Source organism: Salvelinus sp. IW2-2015, linkage group LG30 (genome assembly GCF_002910315.2).
Source record: "Salvelinus sp. IW2-2015 linkage group LG30, ASM291031v2, whole genome shotgun sequence".
NCBI lineage: Eukaryota > Metazoa > Chordata > Actinopteri > Salmoniformes > Salmonidae > Salvelinus > Salvelinus sp. IW2-2015.
Window position 1 is genome coordinate 961008 of NC_036869.1, and position 17959 is coordinate 978966.

Sequence of the window (17959 nt, forward strand, 5' to 3'; positions counted from 1 at the left end):
TGAGAAAAAACCAAGCCATGAGGTCAAAGGAATTGTCCATAGAGCTCCAAGACAGGATTGTGTGTTGGCACAGATCTGGTGAAGGGTACCAAAACATTTCTGCAGCATTGAAGGTCCTCAAGAACACATTGGCCTCCATCATTCTTMAATGGAAGAAGTTCGGAACCACCAAGACTTTTCCTAGAGCTGGCCAAACTGAGCAATCGGGGGAGAAGGGCCTTGGTCAGGGAGGTGACCAAGAACCTGATGGTCACTCTGGCAGAGCTAYAACGTTCCTCTGTGGAGATAGGAGAATCCAATCAGGCTTTTTATAGTAGAGTGACCAGACGGAAGCCACTCCTCAGTAAAACGCACATGACAGCCCGCTTGGACCAGAGAAACAAGATTCTCTGGTCTGATGAAACCAAGATTGAACTCCTTGGCCTGAATGCCAAGCGTCATGTCTGGAGGAAACCTGGAACCATCCCCACGGTGAAGCATGATGGTGGCAGMATCATGATGTGGGGATATTTTTCAGCAGCAGGGACTGGGATACTAGTCAGGATTGAGGGAAAGATGAACGGAGCAAAGTACTGAGAGATCCTTGATGAAAGTCCCAGTCTGAGGTCCTGAGAGCAGGTTAAGGTTCATCTTCCAACAGGACAATGACCCTAATCACACAGCCAAGACACCACAGGAGTGGCTTTGGAACAAGTCTCTGAATGTCCTYGAGTGGCCCAGACGTGAACCGGATCTAACATCTCTGGAGAGACCTGAAAATAKCTGTGCAGCGAYGCTCCCCATCCACCCTGACAGAGCTTGAGAGGATCTGCAGAGAAGAATGGGAGAAACTCGCCAAATACAGGTGTGCCAAGCTTGTAGTATCATACCCAAGAAGACTCGGCTGTAATCACKGCTTCAACAAAGTACTGAGTAAAGGTTCTGGATACTTGTGGTTTTTATATTTTAATAAATTAGCAAAAATGTCAACCTGTTTTTGCTTTGTCATCATGGGGTATTGAGTGGGGGAAAAAAATATATATTTTAGAATAAGGCTCTAACAAAACAATGTAGAAAAGTCAAGGGGTCTGAATACCCTCTGAAAGCCCTGTATAGTGTATGTTAAGGACTGTCAAAGATGTTAAGAAAATAAATATTGGTAGAAAATGATAACGTGAAATAAATGGTCTACACCAATACCCACGTGCACCTGATAATAAACAAAGCAACGGGCGCTCTAAACAGCTGACTGCAAACAATGATACAGGTAGAAAGACTTATCAAGGGAGCATGGCAAACAAGTTGTGAAGATGAGCAAGTAGCCTACAAAGGAAAATCGACGCGTTTAAAGGAGTGCAGTTGAGGCCTAAATGCAGCACTAGTGAGTGGACAGATAGAGGGGTGTTTGGAAGCTTAAACTTCAATATTTACCACTACATTTTTAACAAATAGGAGAAGGGTTAAATTAGCATTATTKAGAGAAATTCACACCCTGGTTTTTATGACACTTTTATTGTCGGTGTTATGACACGGTGTTGTAAAAATTGTCCTTCACTCTCTGCCTTGTCTATCGTCTTTATCTACATGTACCGGATAATGCGCTGATGCATTTGTTTCTCGTGTGTGTGTTACAGCAATCAGGAACCTTGCTTTACCTTCTTTGTGTTAATCATTAGCAGCTGAAGACTGCTGTTGAAAGAGCAGTTGGGATGATGAATACAGAATGATAATGAGATTTGACTCCTTCCTCATATTGTAAGTCAAAGGACAAAGTAGCAGTTATGTTTGGGTTCCGATTATGTAATGGACAACTCCTGATTTCAAAAACACTGTGTGGAATTCAGTTTGCTTGATGCGTGTTAAGTCAGGACTGAGTTTGACACACACACACACACACTGCTCATGTGATGTCAATTACCACGGTATACACTGTGGGGGCGTGGTGCAAGCAGAGGCCCAAAGTCTGCCCTTTCAAAAGTGCAGMAGTAGGACCAACCCACTTTGTCTGACTGACAACTCTGCTCCAATCAATACCGTAACAATCTTTGGATAGCCTATCGTATCGTTGTTGGTGTGTAGCGGCACTCATTTCCTCAGAATGTAAAATAGAAAATCCAAGTAGCGGGGTAATTTATCAATGGGTGGTCAACTGTTTGTCTACTACTGTATAACAGAGTACAACAGTTTCAAGTTATAAGAACATTTGAATAGTTTTAAACTTTCTTGCGCTGCTGTGCCTCAGGTGACTTTTACTAGTGCCAGAACCGACATTCCAGAAGTGACAGGCAACCGGACCGGTGTTGTTTGGAGGCGCTGCACTCGATCCCTGTTTAATAAATCCAGACCCTACAACAAGGTAGGTTATGAACGAGTGTTTTTTTCGGCGTTGAATTTACTTTATTTTTTCATCAAATCTAATTTTATTTGTCACATGCACCGAGTACAACCTTAATGTGAAATGTTTAATTACAAGACAAGAAAATTACATAAGGCTATATACAGGGGGGTACTGGTACCGAGCCAATGTGCGGAAGGTACAGATTAGTAGAGGTCAATTATAGTGTTTCTGTTTTACATACTTCTCTTCCCACATACAAACCTCACATTTTATTTCATAATATGGTGTATTGGATCATTTGTTTCTATCCTCCTGTCCACATCCACTTTATMTACATATGATGTTGACTGCTGAAAGTGATGAGCTTTCTTTAAATAACAGCACYTTTTCTCACAATTCTTATTCAGAATCATGCTTTATTTGGGACCAGATACTTTTGGGCATCAGCAAAGCATGCGTCATTTACAGTAATTAAAAATATATATATATTTTACTTTTTTATTTAACTAGGCAAGTCAGTTAAGAACAAATTCTTATTTTCAATGAAGGCCTAAGAACAGTGAGTTAACTGCCTTGTTCAGGGGCAGAACAACAGATTTTTACCTTGTCAGCTCTGGGATTCAATCTTGCAACCTTTCGGTTACTAGTCACACATGCTAACCACTAGGCTACCTGCCGCCCCATAATGAGGGACTAAGGAGGGGAGGGGGTCCTCCTTTTACCAAATTGGGATTTCCCGACCACTATATGAGCCAGTACAACCTCATTCAGACTGGATTCAGGGAAGGGTTGAAGGCAGTGTTCTGGAGGAGACAGAAAGGAGTGAGGGCAGTGTTGGGACTACACATGGTTACATATCTGATTTCTGGTAGCTACCTTCCCCTCATATCTCTCGATCTCTCGCTGGGGTGGCGTTAGGGGGTAAATGGTGTTATGTTAACACAGCACAGGGGGCTTCCCTCTTGTCCAATGAGTGAGTCTGTTAGAACACACTTGGGGTGTTGGGTGCACCTCCTACACATCTGAAGGGGAATTTGAAGGTGAAATTAGGGGAAATACGGTATGACATTTGGAGATCAATAAAGAACACAACAGTAGTCAAATCTTTGTATGATTCATGTTGGTAGGAAATAGGGGCGCAGGTTGGAGACATATAGTGGGGTCCGAAATTATTGACACCCTTGATAAAGATGAGCAATAATGACTGTATAGAATAAACAATTAAAATACTGATCAGTGGAGGCTCCTCAGAGGAGGAAGGGGAGGACCATCCTCTGAATATTTTTATTTTAAGTAGTGAAACAATCAAAGTTAATTTTAGATAAAACTAAGATATATTCACGTAACCAAATAATTGATTAAAACACACTGTTTTGCAATGGTCTACAGTAGCCTCAATAGCACTCTGTAGGGTAGCACCATGGTGTAGCCGGAGGACAGCTAGTTTACGTCCTCCTCTGGACACATTAACTTCATTACAAAACCTAGGGGGATCGTGGTTCTCACCTTCCATAGACTTATACACAAATGATAACCTATCAGAGCTTTTGTAGCATGAACTGACATGGTGTCCACCCAATCAAAGTATCAAATAATGAATACTGAAAGCATAAGCTACAGCTAGCTAGCACCGCAGTGCATAACATGTGGTGAGTAGTTGACTCAGAGAGAGAGAGAGAAAGACAATAGTTGAACAGTTTGATCAAATTCATTTCTTAAAATATGAAGTGAGAGAAAGAGAGCGAGTGCTATATTTCGTAGTTTTTTTTCTCGCTTTCACTTAGCTAGTGAAATCGGCTAGCTAGTTTAGCCTGCTCAAACACGCAGCTCAAACAGAGAGAGATGCTATGTTAGCTAGCTGGATATGGCTATCCAACACTGGAAGTCTTCCAAGTCAAGGTGAGCTTTTGGCTTTATTAGTTTATTGCCACCGGGGGTTCTACTAAGCTAACATATGGAATTGTTTTAAGATGGTCATACCATGGATCATTTAGCTATTTCATTTAGGATTTTAGGTACCCTTTAGGTATCAAAAAAAGTATCAAAAGGACAATTGTTTTTAAGTGTCTGTTTTATATCTGAGAGAACCTAGAGTAAAACAACAACGTGTACGTGTTCGTGAGAGTCTCACCTTTCCATAGCGGGGTCATATTAGTGTGTAACCCAAACTGTTCAGACGCTACAGGCAGAAGATGGCAGATCGGTGGTACCGACATCAGACGAGTCCCGTGACGCGTGTGGGGGTTGTAGGTGTCCTAAAGCAAAACAACTGACGTACACTACCATTCAAAAGTTTGGGGTCACTTAGAAATGTCCTTGTTTTTGAAAGAAAAGTGTTTTTTTTGTCCATTAAAATGACATCAAATTGATCAGAAATACAGTGTAGACAATGTTAATGTTGTAAATTACTATTGTAGCTGGAAACGGCAGAATTCTTTTAATGGAATATCTACATAGGCGTACAGAGGCCCATTATCAGCAACCATCACTCCTGTGTTCCAATGGCACGTTGTGTTAGCTAATCCAAGTTTATCATTTTAAAAGGCGAATTGATCATTAGAAAAGCCTTTTGCAATCATGTTAGCACAGGTGAAAACTGTCATGCTGATTAAAGAAGCAATAAAACTGGCCTTCTTTAGACTAGTTGAGTATCTGGAGCATCAACATTTGGGGGTTCGATTACAGGCTCAAAAAGGCCAGAAACAGATCTTTCTTCTGAAACTCGTCAGTCTATTCTTGTTCTGGGAAATGAAGGCTATTCCATGTGAGAAATTGCCAAGAAACTGAAGATCTCGTACAACGCTGTGTGCAAACTGTGCAAACTGGCTCTAACCAGACTAGAAAGAGGAGTGGGAGGCAACAACTGAGCAAGAGGACAACTGAGCAAGAGGACAAGTACATTAGTGTGTTTAGTTTGAGAAACAGACGCCTCACAAGTCCTCAACTCTCAGCTTCATTAAATAGTACCCACAAAACACCAGTCTCAACGTCAATAGAGAAGAGGGATGCTGGCCTTCTAGACAGAGTTCCTCTGTCCAGTGTCTGTGTTCTTTTGCYCATCTTAATCTTTTATTTTTATTGGCCAGGCTGAGATAAGGCTTTTTCTTTGCAACTCTGCCTCTTGACGTTGAGACTGGTGTTTTGCGGGTACTATTTAATGACCAGCCTTTCACTGTAAGGTGTATTCTGTTGTACCTGTTGTGTATACCTGTTGTATTCAACATTTCACTGTAAGGTCTACTACACCTGTTGTATTTGGCACATATGACCAATACAATTTGATTTCATTTGATAAAGATTACCGATAATGACTGTATAAAATAAATAATTCAAATAATGAGCTATATTGTATGCTCCAAACAATTGCTAAATTATATTATTTTATACTAATACAATTGCTCAGAGAACGTTTTTGTTTAACACATAATAATAGAAATTTTCAAAAAGGTAGTAGTCAAAATTGTTGACATAGTTGCCATAGGCAACGTCATCTTACTTTAGTGTTTGAGGCGTTTGTGTGTAACTGTGTCTCCGCCTTCCTACAGGTGTTGGCCCTGTCCCCCCCAACAAGTGATGTTTGCCAAGGCAACYGCAAACTTTGTCCGTCAGATCGACCCGGATGGAACTCTGATCTCTGTCTCCCGCCTTAACGACTCAGACAAATTGGTTCCCATGGCGCTGGTTGTCAAGCGCAACYGTTTCTGGTTCTGGCAACAGCCCAAGTACCAGCCCTCTGGCTTCACACTCAGTCACCTGTTGTTAGGAGACAAAGAGCTCACTCCAGGTAAAGTAGAGCCATGGTTACTCCTCATATACACCTCACATTTCATATTTTGCCCATACACAGCTGTCTAAAACATATCTGGCCATTCATACCTTACACATCTGACTTAATCCTACTTTGTGCGTTTGTCTGTCTGTCTGAATGTGGGTGCACTCTTCCTACGCTCTTGTCTCTGTCTCTGTGCTTGCTCGCTTAGACGTGTCTGAGTCAGACTTCCTGTCCTATGAGGGTAGGTTTGGAGACAACCTGAGTGGGAAGCTGGACGCCAAGGCTGGGAACGTCAGTGTCAGCTTGGAGGGGAGGGGCTCCTCCAACCTCCAATCATCATTCGGCAAGCTGAAGAAGCAGGATGTTGATGTGCAGAAGCTACTGCTGGCCTCCAATGACAGGTACTTCTCTCTCTCTCTCAATTTCAATTTAAGGGGCTTTATTGGCATGGGAAACATGCCAAAGCAAGGGAAATGGATAATAAACAAAAGTGAAAAACTTAAAATAATAAATATATTTTAAATGTTATTATGTCTATATACAGTGTTGTAACAATGTGCAAATAGTTTAAGTACAGGGAAAATAAATATGGGTTGTATTTACAATGGTGTTTGTTCTTCACTGGTTGCCCTTTTCTTGTGGCAACAGGTCACAAATCTTGCTGCTGTGATGGCACACTGGTATTTCATCCAATAGATATGGGAGTTGATCAAAAATCTCTGTCTCTCTCCCCCTGTCTCGATCTCTCTCCCTCTCTCTTTCTCTCAATTCAATTCAAAGGGCTTAATTGGCATGGGAAACATATGTTTACATTGCCAAAGCAAGTGAAATAAAAAATAAACAAAAGTGAAATAAACAATCAAAAATTCAGTTAACATTACACTCACAAAAGTTTCAAAGGAATAGAGTCATTTCATATGTAATATTATGGCTATGTACAGTGTTATAACGATGTGCAAATAGTTAGTGTCTCTCTCTCTCTCTCTGTTTGTGTTTCCTTCCTCACACCAGACCCAGTCTCTCCAGTTGTCTTCATGTACATCCCTTTCAACCTCTTTAACCTCCCTCTCTCTGTGTGTAGGATGGTGGACATGCAGCATGTTCTAGTGCAGCAGTGTGAGAAGCATACGGAGGTGTTTGCTGTATTGAAGGAGAGGGTCCTAACCACCACCCCCTGCTCCATCTCAGAACWGGTCCAGGAACAGGGCACCTGCCAGAGGGTTCTGGGACTACTGGGCAACCTGGGGACACATGCTGTACAGGTGGGTTATTATACGTGTCTATCAGATGTGTGTTCTTACATATTATTACATGTTATTAAATGTGTGTATACACTACCATTCAAACGTTTGGGATCACTTAGAAATGTCCTYGTTTTTGAAAGAAAAGCAMATTTTTTTGTCCATTAAAACAACATCAAATCGATCAGATATACAGTGTAGATATTGTTAATGTTGTAAATGATAATTGTAGCTGGAAACGGCTGATTTTTAGGCGTACAGAGGCCCATTATCAGCAACCATCACTCCTGTGTTCCAATGGCACGTTGTGTTAGCTAATCCAAGTTTATCATTTTAAAAGGCTAATTGATCATTAGAAAACCCTTTTGCAATTATGTTAGCACAGCTGAAAACTGTTGTTCTGATTTAAAGAAGCAATAAAACTGGCCTTTTTAGACTAGTTGAGTATCTGGAGCATCAGCATTTGTTGGTTCGATTACAGCCTCAAAATGTCCAGAAACAAAGACCTTTCTTCTGAAAGTCGTCAGGTGTGTGTGCAGGAGAATGGCAGTATAGAGATGGACAGTGACGTTTCCTTGGAGATTCCCCCTCTCACTGTCATCGCCTACAGCCTCATAGAGCTAGAGGTCAGGAAAGACGGACACTATGGTGAGTGCGTTGAGTGTGTGTAGTTGTATCATGAAAGGCTGTGTGTGATATGTGTGTGACCTACTGCTATAGGTACTATCACATTGCGGTTCTACATGGTGAATGAATAATTGTCTCTCTCTCTCTCTTTCTCTCTCTCTTTCTCTCTCTCTGTATTTTCTCTGTATTGTCAGAGCTGTGTCTCCAGCATGGTACTCTTGGAGGATTCGAGGCAGACTCTGGAAGGACCTCGCCATCCCAGGATTCCTTTGATGCCCTGTGTGTAGTGGACGGGCTGGAGTGGGCGGAGAAGGAGATTCCTGAAGGAGCACCACTCAGCACACTGCAGAAAAGTATGTATTTCTTTATTCATCCATCCAGCCACTCATTCATTGCTGATCCAGGTCAGTGGATAATTGAGTTCCCTTTATTGTTGACGTTGAGATATACAGCAGTTGATTTGACCAACATGTGTTTGTGTGTGAATTTGTGTCAATATCTAAAACAGGAAGTGAAATCTGTTGACAGCTATTCCACAAAAGAAATTGAGAATTGTCTTCTTCTTTTCATCAAATAAATGATACTGAGAGAGGAAGTGCAGTGCTGAGTTTGTAACTTTGGATAAAATATTTAATGTAACAATTGTGATTTACGTTGTTGTGATTTTTCACACACAGAAACAGACTGAGAGGAATTTCTCTCTTAGCATTATATAGTGGTCTGTTCATTCTGTCGTCAATGATGTGTCATCAGAAAAGTGAGCCTAAGAGTCAAGCTCTAATTGGTTATTTATCTATCTCTCCCCTACAGACTTGCAGGGGTTGGACTTGGAGGTCTATGCAGGTCAGTTAGCGGTTCTCCCAGAGTCGACCCGGTTCGCTCTGTTCCAAAGACTCCRGGAGGTTCTAGTGGACAGAACYACACTCACGGTTCTGGAACACATGGTAAGTGTCACAGGGCCCAGGGCCAAATGTAGTGCATTATAAAGGTATAAGGAGGCCATTTGGAATGCAGCCCTTGTCTGATGGCATTGTTTGGTGGAGTTTTTAGACCAGGCACAGTCATATCTGACACAGTATAACTTGGAAATGATTCTCTCTCTCTCTTAGTTGGAGGAGTTGTGCAGAGGTGAGGAACCTGACCCTGCAGAGGTAAAGCAATTAGCTGTGACTCAAAACAAATCTGTTTTCGCCCTATTGGACCTGGTCCAGAAAGGCCCAACCAATGAGATACAGGCTGACAGAGCCTCCACCTCCCCTCACCTGATCGCCACTCACCTGCTGGTCAGCGCCTTGGAGGGTGAGTGTGTGTGTGTGTGTGTGTGTGTGTGTGTGTGTGTGTGTGTGTGTGTGTGTGGTGTGTGTGTGTGTGGTGTGTGTGTGTGTGTGTGTGTGTGTGTGTGTGTGTTTGCATTCTCTAACCCCTGTGTGTTGCATTTCTGTAGCGTTGCCTGAAGCTGCTCTGACTCTGCTGGGAGAATCTAGCCCTGATGTCCTGGAAGCTCTCAACACTCTGGTCAGTATGATTTTATTCACTATATGATTCACCAGTCACTTTAAACGACTCACCATTCAATACTGAAGCCTTCAACCCTCTGGTCAGTCTGATTCAATTMACTTTATGATTCATGAATTACTTTATACAACTTCACTATTCCTGATTCACAAATAAGGCTTTGATATGAATACTCTGGGCAAAACATGGACTGAAATAATGAATCAGACACTAGTCATTATCTATTCCACTGTAGACCCTGTAACTCTTACCAACCTGTGTTGTCTGTCCCACAGGTGACCAAGCTAAAGGTAAACAGTCAGCCCCTCCCCCTTGAGTCGCTGCCCCTCCCCCTACAGGATGAGGGGGCATTCCATTGGGCAGAGCAGCTCCTCTTCTCCTCCAAAGTGACGCTGCGGAGAGAGACTGACAGGCTGTGGGCGGAGACAGGAAGAAAGCCAGGAGTTTTTCCATTGGTCATGTGCATCGCTGTGCAAGGACTTACATCTCTGTATACTGGGAAAGGGTAGCATGCATAGATGGGTGGATGGGTATGTTTAAAATGTATTACCTTTTGTAAATTCCAGTGCATCGCTTGTGTGTTTGCCCTATAGTCGTGGCCAAAAGTTTTGAGACTGACACAAATAATAATTTCCACAAAGTTTGCTGCTTCAGTGTCTTTAAATATTTTTGTCAGATGTTACTATGGAATATTGAAGTATAATTASAAGCCTTTCATAAGTGTCAAAGGCTTTTATTGACAATTACATGAAGTTGATGCAGAGTCAATATTTGCAGTGTTGACCCTTCTTTTTCAAGACCTCTGCAATCCGCCCTGCCATGCTGTCAATGAACTTCTGAGCCACATCCTGACTGATGGCAGCCCATTCTTGCATAATCAATGCTTGGACTTTGTCAGAATTTGTGGGTTTTTGTTTGTCYACCCGCCTCTTGAGGATTGACCACAAGTTCTCAGTGGGATTATGGTCTGGGGAGTTTCCTGGCCATGGACCCAAAATATCGATGTTTTGTTCCCCGAGCCACTTAGTTATCACTTTTTCCTTATGGCAAGGTGCTCCATCATGCTGGAAAAGGCATTGTTCGTCACCAAACTGTTCCTGGATGGTTGGGAGAAGTTGCTCACGGAGGATGTGTTGGTACCATTCTTTATTCATGGCTGTGCTCTTAGGCAAAATTGTGAGTGAGCCCACTCCCTTGGCTGAGAAGCAACCCCACACATGAATGGCCTCAGGATGCTTTACTGTTGGCATGACACAGGACTGATGGTAGCGCTCACCTTGTCTTCTCCGGACAAGCTTTTATCCGGATGCCCCAAACAATCGGAAAGAGGATTCATCAGAGAAAATGACTTTACCCCAGTCCTCAGCAGTCTAATCCCTGTACCTTTTGCAGAATATCAGTCTGTCCCTGATGTTTTTCCTGGAGAGAAGTGGCTTCTTTGCTGCCCTTCTTGACACCAGGCCATCCTCCAAAAGTCATCGCCTCACTGTGGGTGCAGATGCACTCACACCTGCCTGCTGCCATTCCTGAGCAAGATCTGTACTGGTGGTGCCCCGATCCCGCAGCTGAATCAACTTTAGGAGGCGGTCCTGGCGCTTGCTGGACTTTCTTGGGCACCCTGAAGCCTTCTTCACAACAATTGAACCGCTCTCCTTGAAGTTCTTGATGATCCGATAAATGGTTGATTTAGGTGCAATCTTACTGGCAGCAATATCCTTGCCTGTGAWGCCCTTTTTGTGCAAAGCAATGATGACGACACATGTTTCCTTGCAGGTAACCATGATTGACAGAGGAAGAACAATGATTCCAAGCACCACCCTCCTTTTGAAGCTTCCAGTCTGTTATTCGAACTCAATCAGCATGACAGAGTGATCTCCAGCCTTGTCCCCGTCAACACTCCTGTGTTAACGAGAGAATCACTGACATGATGCCAGCTGGTCCTTTTGTGGCAGGGCTGAAATGCAGTGGAAATGTTTTTTGAGGATTCAGTTCATTTGCATGGCAAAGAGGGACTTTGCAATTAATTGCAATTCATCTGATCACTCTTCATAACATTCTGGAGTATCTGCAAATTGCCATCATACAAACTGAGGCAGCACACTTTGTGAAAATTAATGTGTCATTCTCAAAACCTTTGGCCATGACTGTACACTCAATGAATTATGTATTTTTGGAGACACTTACAAAAAGCTGTAAGAGAATCTACTTCAGAATATGAAAGTAAGACTTGTTTTCAGAAACTTTAATGTGTTTGGAAAGAAATTGAAAGCCGAAGTCATTTGTGATTGAGTCKACATACGCAGCGTTTACCGTGAACGGCGTCTCCGCTAAAGCAGGAAMATTGCCTTAAAATGTAAATCACGCTGTAAAGCTGAACTTATGCAATGCGGATTGAATAGAGCCCTCACAGTATATTACCTCTACATTTAATGTAGAAGTGTTTATAAATATATTATATTCTTATTTACAATAAAAGTGACTCAAATGACACAATGCATAATTTTGTACTGAAGAATGTTTGTTTCAAATGCTTGTGTTTTTGTTTTTCACGTTTTGTGTTTGCTTTTCATGTATTGTGCAATCGATGTGTATATAGTTATAGGTAACTACCAAAATAAAGGAAACATCAACATAAAGCGTCTTAATACAGCATTGGTCCACCGCAATCCAGAACAGTTTCAATGTGCCTTGGCATAGATTCTACAAGTATCTGGAACTCTATTAGAGGGATGCGACACCATGTGTTTTTTTGATGGTGGTGGAAAACGCTGTCTCAGGCGCCGCTCCAGAATCTTCCATGAGTTTTCAATTGGGTTGAGACCTGATGTCTGAGACGGCCATGGCATATGGCTTACATAGTTMTCATGCCCTGTGGATGRGGGCATTGTCATCCTATGGGGGCATAGCCACGGTAGTCAAAATATCCAGCATTTTTATACATGACCCWAAGCATGATGGGATGTTAATTGCTTAATTAACTTAGGAACCACACCTGTGTGGAAGCACCTGCTTTAAATATGCTTTGTATCCCTGTTTATATTATCTTGGCAGTTACCTGTCTATTGCCTCTGTAAGACATCAATTCAAAGCATATTGCTATTTGTGTAAGATTATCAGGCTTTTTAATAATATATCAATATGTTGCATTTCGTCATTTCACAGTTCTACGTAGTTGCAATGCTGCCACTAAACTATGAATTCTGTTTTCAGTCAAATGTACTGTATATTTATGAACCATCCATTGTCTCTGAATGGCGTTAAATATTAACTAAACATAGCCATTACCCAAAACAACAAWGGACAAATACTTTCCAGATTAATTTCTGTAAATTTAATGAAACAATGTATTGCTTTAGAGATGTGTTTCAAAACACAAGGTTGTTGTTGGACACCAGTTGGGACTTTGTTCAGAATGACCAAAGAAAACAGTCAGAATATAGTATTTGGGTTACAGCACAGGAGGGCTTTGGGGCTTTGACACTGGAGGACTGTGGGATAGTATTGTTTCGTGCCACATCAACTAATTAAAAAACGTCAAGCACCTTACATACAGATCAGGGTAGATGGTGAATGGTAAAAACAGGATGTAGTCTGTTCAATATAGAAAACARCACAAAGCAAAGGATCATGGGAGACAAAAAAAGTCACTAAGCTAAAAATGATCATCATAGCCACAAAAGACAGTGAATCCTACGGTAATAAAAGAAAAACTAAGAAACACAGTGTTAAAATGCTGATATTCAATAGTACAATGTAAAGTGTAAAGCTCTTTTCCTTTCATTCTCTTTGTAGGATGTGTGAGGGGTAGATATTCAGACAAGTTCATTTTTGCTGAGRTCACAATTCTAAAGAGGTAAATACAAACAAATCAGGGGGTAGCCTAACAGTACACTGTAGGGTATTTGGAGGAGGGGGGGGTCTACGACAATCACACAAGGGATGTCCACAGGATTCGGTCTGAGACACACTAGTTGTCATGGCAATGACATGCGCMGTAAAAAGGTTTCCTTGGCAACAGTGCTCAGAGTCCTGGAATATTGCATAGTGTCTCATCTTCATTGTTGACCTGTGTTGATATAACAATAATAAATACTCTTTCTAGAGCAGTCCCCAGACAAGAAGAAAAAAYATCATTCCTTCTCAGGGATACAACTACAAAAAAACTAACGTAATAACAAATAAATTAAAAAATATGGCCCAAATGATTGGCCTTGATGTTTATTTTTTCATGTTTTTGAATTCCACGTTGGTATGAATAGAAAGATCGTTCGTAAAAAGTTACAAAATACTAAAATATATAAGAAGTCTTTCCCTTCGAGTTTCCAGTAGAAAACAGTTGCATTGTGTGCAGGAAGTAAGGAGAGAGGAGGAGGCGCTTGGTTTGGTTGGTTTTCCCCCCGTCAAAGTACCACAGATTACCAACCCCCTTTCTCATGTCCTTTCCCCCGCCTCGGGGGTTGAACACACTAGGTCAAGTTGACCCAGTCAGACAGTGTCCGGTTGGGGTTCAGTAGACCCAGTTAACGGGGACCCACTGTGGTTCGGAGCAGAGTTTGTCGACGGCAGCCTGTAGCGTCTCGAAGGCGTGGTCCAGGTTGTCGTTGGTGATGAYGAGGTCGAAGTAGTGGTTGTAGGCCCTCTGGATACGAGCACTCTCATCAACAGTCTTCCTCAGATCCACATCCTGACAGAGACAGAGGGTGAGTGTGKGTCTTTGTCTCTGTGTGTGTGAAACTTACTGTGATGCAGAATGGGTAACAAGTACACTATGTGAGTGTTGTGTGTTCTAGCGAGATAATGTTCCATAAAAACCAGTGTTATGCCCTGAAATCACATTACAATGGAAGGATACCAGAAAKCAACATGTGAAAATACTCTGGGAATAAGCGGCTGTGTCTATGCCCAGGAAAAGGTCCTGACCGTGAGTTGTTTGGTGGTGATTCCAGCGTCCACCGTAGCTTTGTGCATGGCCTTGAGCGTCTCAAACTCTGGTGCTGCGATGAACACCACATAYGGCATGAACTCTGCTGTCTTTAGTACCTTCAGAGCCTACTGTCCAGACAGAGAGGGTCAGTGAACCAGCTAGAGATGACAAAGACATCCACAGAGAGACAGACATCCACAGACAGACAGGCAGGCTGACATCCACAGGCAGGCAGACAGACAGACAGGCAGATATCCACAGACAGGCAGGAAACCACAGGCAGACAGGCAGTTATCTACAGTATCTCATACTAGGATTCTATCTGGAATTGAAAGGTGTTGTTTTACAGTAAAACTATGTTGCACTTTTTAAATGCACTACAAAGTTTGATTTGATTGTGACCTGTGGGTTGACGTCCAGGATGCAGGTTCGTCTCGTGTCCACCACCTCGTGGATGGAGTCCATCTTGGTTCCGTAGAGGTTCCCGTCRTACTCGCCGTGCTCCAGGTAACGGCCCGCCTTCACGTCCGCCTCCATCTCCGTCCGTGTTACGAACTGGTACGAGTTACCGTCCAGCTCATCGTCACGGGGACGCCGGGAGGTGACTGAAGGAGGAGCGGTGGGTGGAGGAGCGGTGGGTGGAGGAGAGGAGCGACAAGAACAGAGAGACAGTTAGAGAGAAGAGAGAGGGAGGAGAGGAGCGACAAGAACAGAGAGAGTTAGAGGGAGGAGAGATAAGAAAAGAGAGAGAGAGTTAGAGAGAAGAGAGAGGGAGGAGAGATAAGAAAAGAGAGAGAGAGTTAGAGAGAAGAGAGAGGGAGGAGAGATAAGAAGAGACAGATGAGAGAGAATGCGCATGAATGAGTGAAGAGAAGAGTGGAGCATTGGGGGAAGCTGACGAGTCAGTCTGACTTAAAACATTTAAATTAAATGTTCTATTGGGTTTCTGTCTGATCTGACAGAGAGCACTGAGTGTACAGTGGTCCATTAGGTTCTGGAGGGGGTTCTAGCATAGAAATAGAATTAGAACAGTAATTACACCAGTAATTACACCAATAATTACACCAGTAATTACACCAGCAATTACACCAGTAATTACAACAGTAATTACAACAGTATTTACACCAGTAATTACAACAATAATTACACCAGCAATTAAACCAGTAATTACACCAGTAATTACAACAGTAATTAGAACAGTATGGATTGCAGACTCACAGGGGATGGTGGTTCCGAAGTGTGTTGGGTTGAGGACCACCAGTCGGTTCTTGAGGCTACGGCGGCCCACCCCCTGGGCTCCAATCAGAACCAAGGTCTTCCTCTGGAACGGGGGCATCTTGGCCACCTCCTCATAGATCTGCAGCTCGTGCCTGTCAAACTCTGCCCTCAGCCAATCACAGAGAGGAACACAGGAGAGTTAGCCAATCAGACAGGAGAATATAGAGTTGTCAGTCAATGAGGGAAGGGACATAAACAGTCGATCAGTAAATTGGGAACTACACAAGTCAGGAAGTAAAAGAGTGAGGCCCAGCACAAACAACCAATGACAAGAATGAGCCATGACAGATTTAGCCAATGAGAGAAGGGTATGAATGCTTACCTGCGTTCCTGGCTGTTAGGTACATCATTTTCTTCTTTTTCTTTCCAGTTATTGTACCACACAGAATCCCTGTTGACACACATCAGTACACACCAACACAATCCGTACACATCAATACACATCAATACACATCAACACACACCATACACATCAGTACACATCAGTACACATCAACACACATCCGTACACATCAACACACATCAACACACATCCTGTACACATCAATACACACCAATACACATCAGTACACATCAGTACACATCAACACACATTCCGTACACATCAATACACATCCGTACACATCAGTACACACAATACACATCATACACATCATAACATCAAACACACACCAATACACATCAGTACACATCAATACACATCAATAACATCCGTACACATCAGTACACATCAGTACACATCAACACACTCATACACATCAACCACACATCAGTAACATCAACACACATCAGTACACATCAGTACACATCACTACACATCACACACACCAATACACATCAGTACACATCAACACACATCAGACACATCAGTACAAATCAGTACACATCAACCACATCACTACACATCAACACACATCAACACAACATCAACCACATCAAGTACACATCAACACACATCAGTACACATCAGTACACATCAGTACACATCAACACACATCAACACACATCAGTACACATCAGTACACATCAACACACATTCATACACATCAACACACATAAACACACGTCAATACACATCAATACAAGTGCAAGCAAGTCTTCCCTATTCTGCTGCATCTGAAGGCCACAAGGGGGCAGGCTCAACCCATTCTAAGGTAACAATCTATTAAATCATTATGACTTCATTGGCTGGCCTCACAGTTTAAAGACAAACTAAAATATTTCAAGTAAGAGCTCTCCACTGTCATGGATGTGTTATGGAAAAGGTCCTCTCAGAGTTGCTCAGAGCATGAGCCAGTCAGCTCAGTTCAAACCAAATTATATTCATCACATGCGCTGAATACAACAGGTGTAGACTTTACTGTGAAATGTTTATTTACGAGCCCTTTGAAGTACCTGAGCGCCCCTGGAGCATAATAAGGGTTAAGTGCCTAGCTCAAGGCACATGGACCAGATTTTTTCACCTTGTCGACTCGGGTTTTTTGAAACCAGCGCTTCCCTGCTTTTGACTGGTTTCTGCTGGTTGTTAATACTGACCTTCTACTGGTTCTTGTACTGGTTTCTGCTAGGTGTAACATGTTTTACTGGTTGTTACTGGGTTTCCTGCTGGTTGGTTCATATGACTTTCCTACTGGTTCATGTACTGGTTTTCTGCTGGTGTAAACCTGGTTTTCCCACTGGTTGTATACTGGTCTTCTGCTGGTTGTATACTGACTTCTTACTGGTTATGTACTGGTTTTCTTCTGCTGTGTGTACACTGGTTTTCATTCCTGGGTTGTATACTGATTTTCTGCTGGTTTGTATAACTGGTTTCTACTGGTGCGGTTGACTAACTGATTTCTAACTGGTCGTATATACTTGTTTCTACTGGTGCGTATACTTGTTTCTCCTGGTTGTAATAACCTGTTTTCTACGGTCGGAGTATACTGCATTTCACTAGTTGTATACTGAATTTCTACTGTCGGTCATACTTGTTTTCTACTGGTCGTGAATACTTGTTCTAATGGTTGTATACTGATTTTCTACAGGTCGAAGTTCGCTGATTTCTACTAGTTGTCTACTGATTTCTACTGGTGTGTCATACTGGATTTTACCGGTTGTATACTGATTTCTACTAGTCGTAATACTGATTTTCTACTAGTTGTATTACTGATTTCTACATAGGTCGTATACTGATTTCTACAGGTTGTATACTGATTTCTAAACTGGTTGAGTGAGAACTGGTTCTGTCATACTGATGTGCTCTGTCCTGTGCTAGGCCATGAGTCATGGTGGGTTGGTGGAGC

At 42.4% G+C, this 17959-nt stretch overlaps 2 protein-coding genes across 3 annotated transcripts; one reads left to right on the top strand and one right to left on the bottom strand.

Annotated features, from left to right (window-relative positions):
• Positions 1-1995: 1995 nt before the first annotated feature.
• LOC111954916 (gasdermin-E) lies at positions 1996-12605 on the top strand. 2 transcript variants are annotated; one of them, XM_023974843.2, is made up of 10 exons: positions 1996-2335; positions 5863-6101; positions 6298-6490; positions 7171-7351; positions 7858-7978; positions 8152-8310; positions 8768-8901; positions 9067-9256; positions 9402-9472; positions 9748-12605. In XM_023974843.2, exons 2-10 carry the CDS (start codon positions 5891-5893, stop codon positions 9979-9981), a joined length of 1494 nt encoding a protein of 497 aa, XP_023830611.1. In that variant the 5' UTR covers positions 1996-2335; positions 5863-5890; the 3' UTR covers positions 9982-12605. The 2 variants fall into 2 exon arrangements, with proteins under 2 accessions (XP_023830611.1, XP_023830612.1); XM_023974844.2 differs by having other exon boundaries at positions 7870-7978; positions 9748-12604.
• Positions 12606-12780: 175 nt separating this feature from the next.
• Positions 12781-16262, bottom strand: LOC111955369 (protein PALS2-like). Its single transcript, XM_023975592.2, has 5 exons — positions 15997-16262; positions 15615-15776; positions 14799-15001; positions 14393-14521; positions 12781-14156 (listed from the first exon to the last, which is right to left on the bottom strand). The coding sequence occupies exons 1-5, from the start codon at positions 16022-16024 to the stop codon at positions 13980-13982; spliced, it is 699 nt and encodes a 232-aa protein (XP_023831360.1). The 5' UTR covers positions 16025-16262; the 3' UTR covers positions 12781-13979.
• Positions 16263-17959: the final 1697 nt, after the last annotated feature.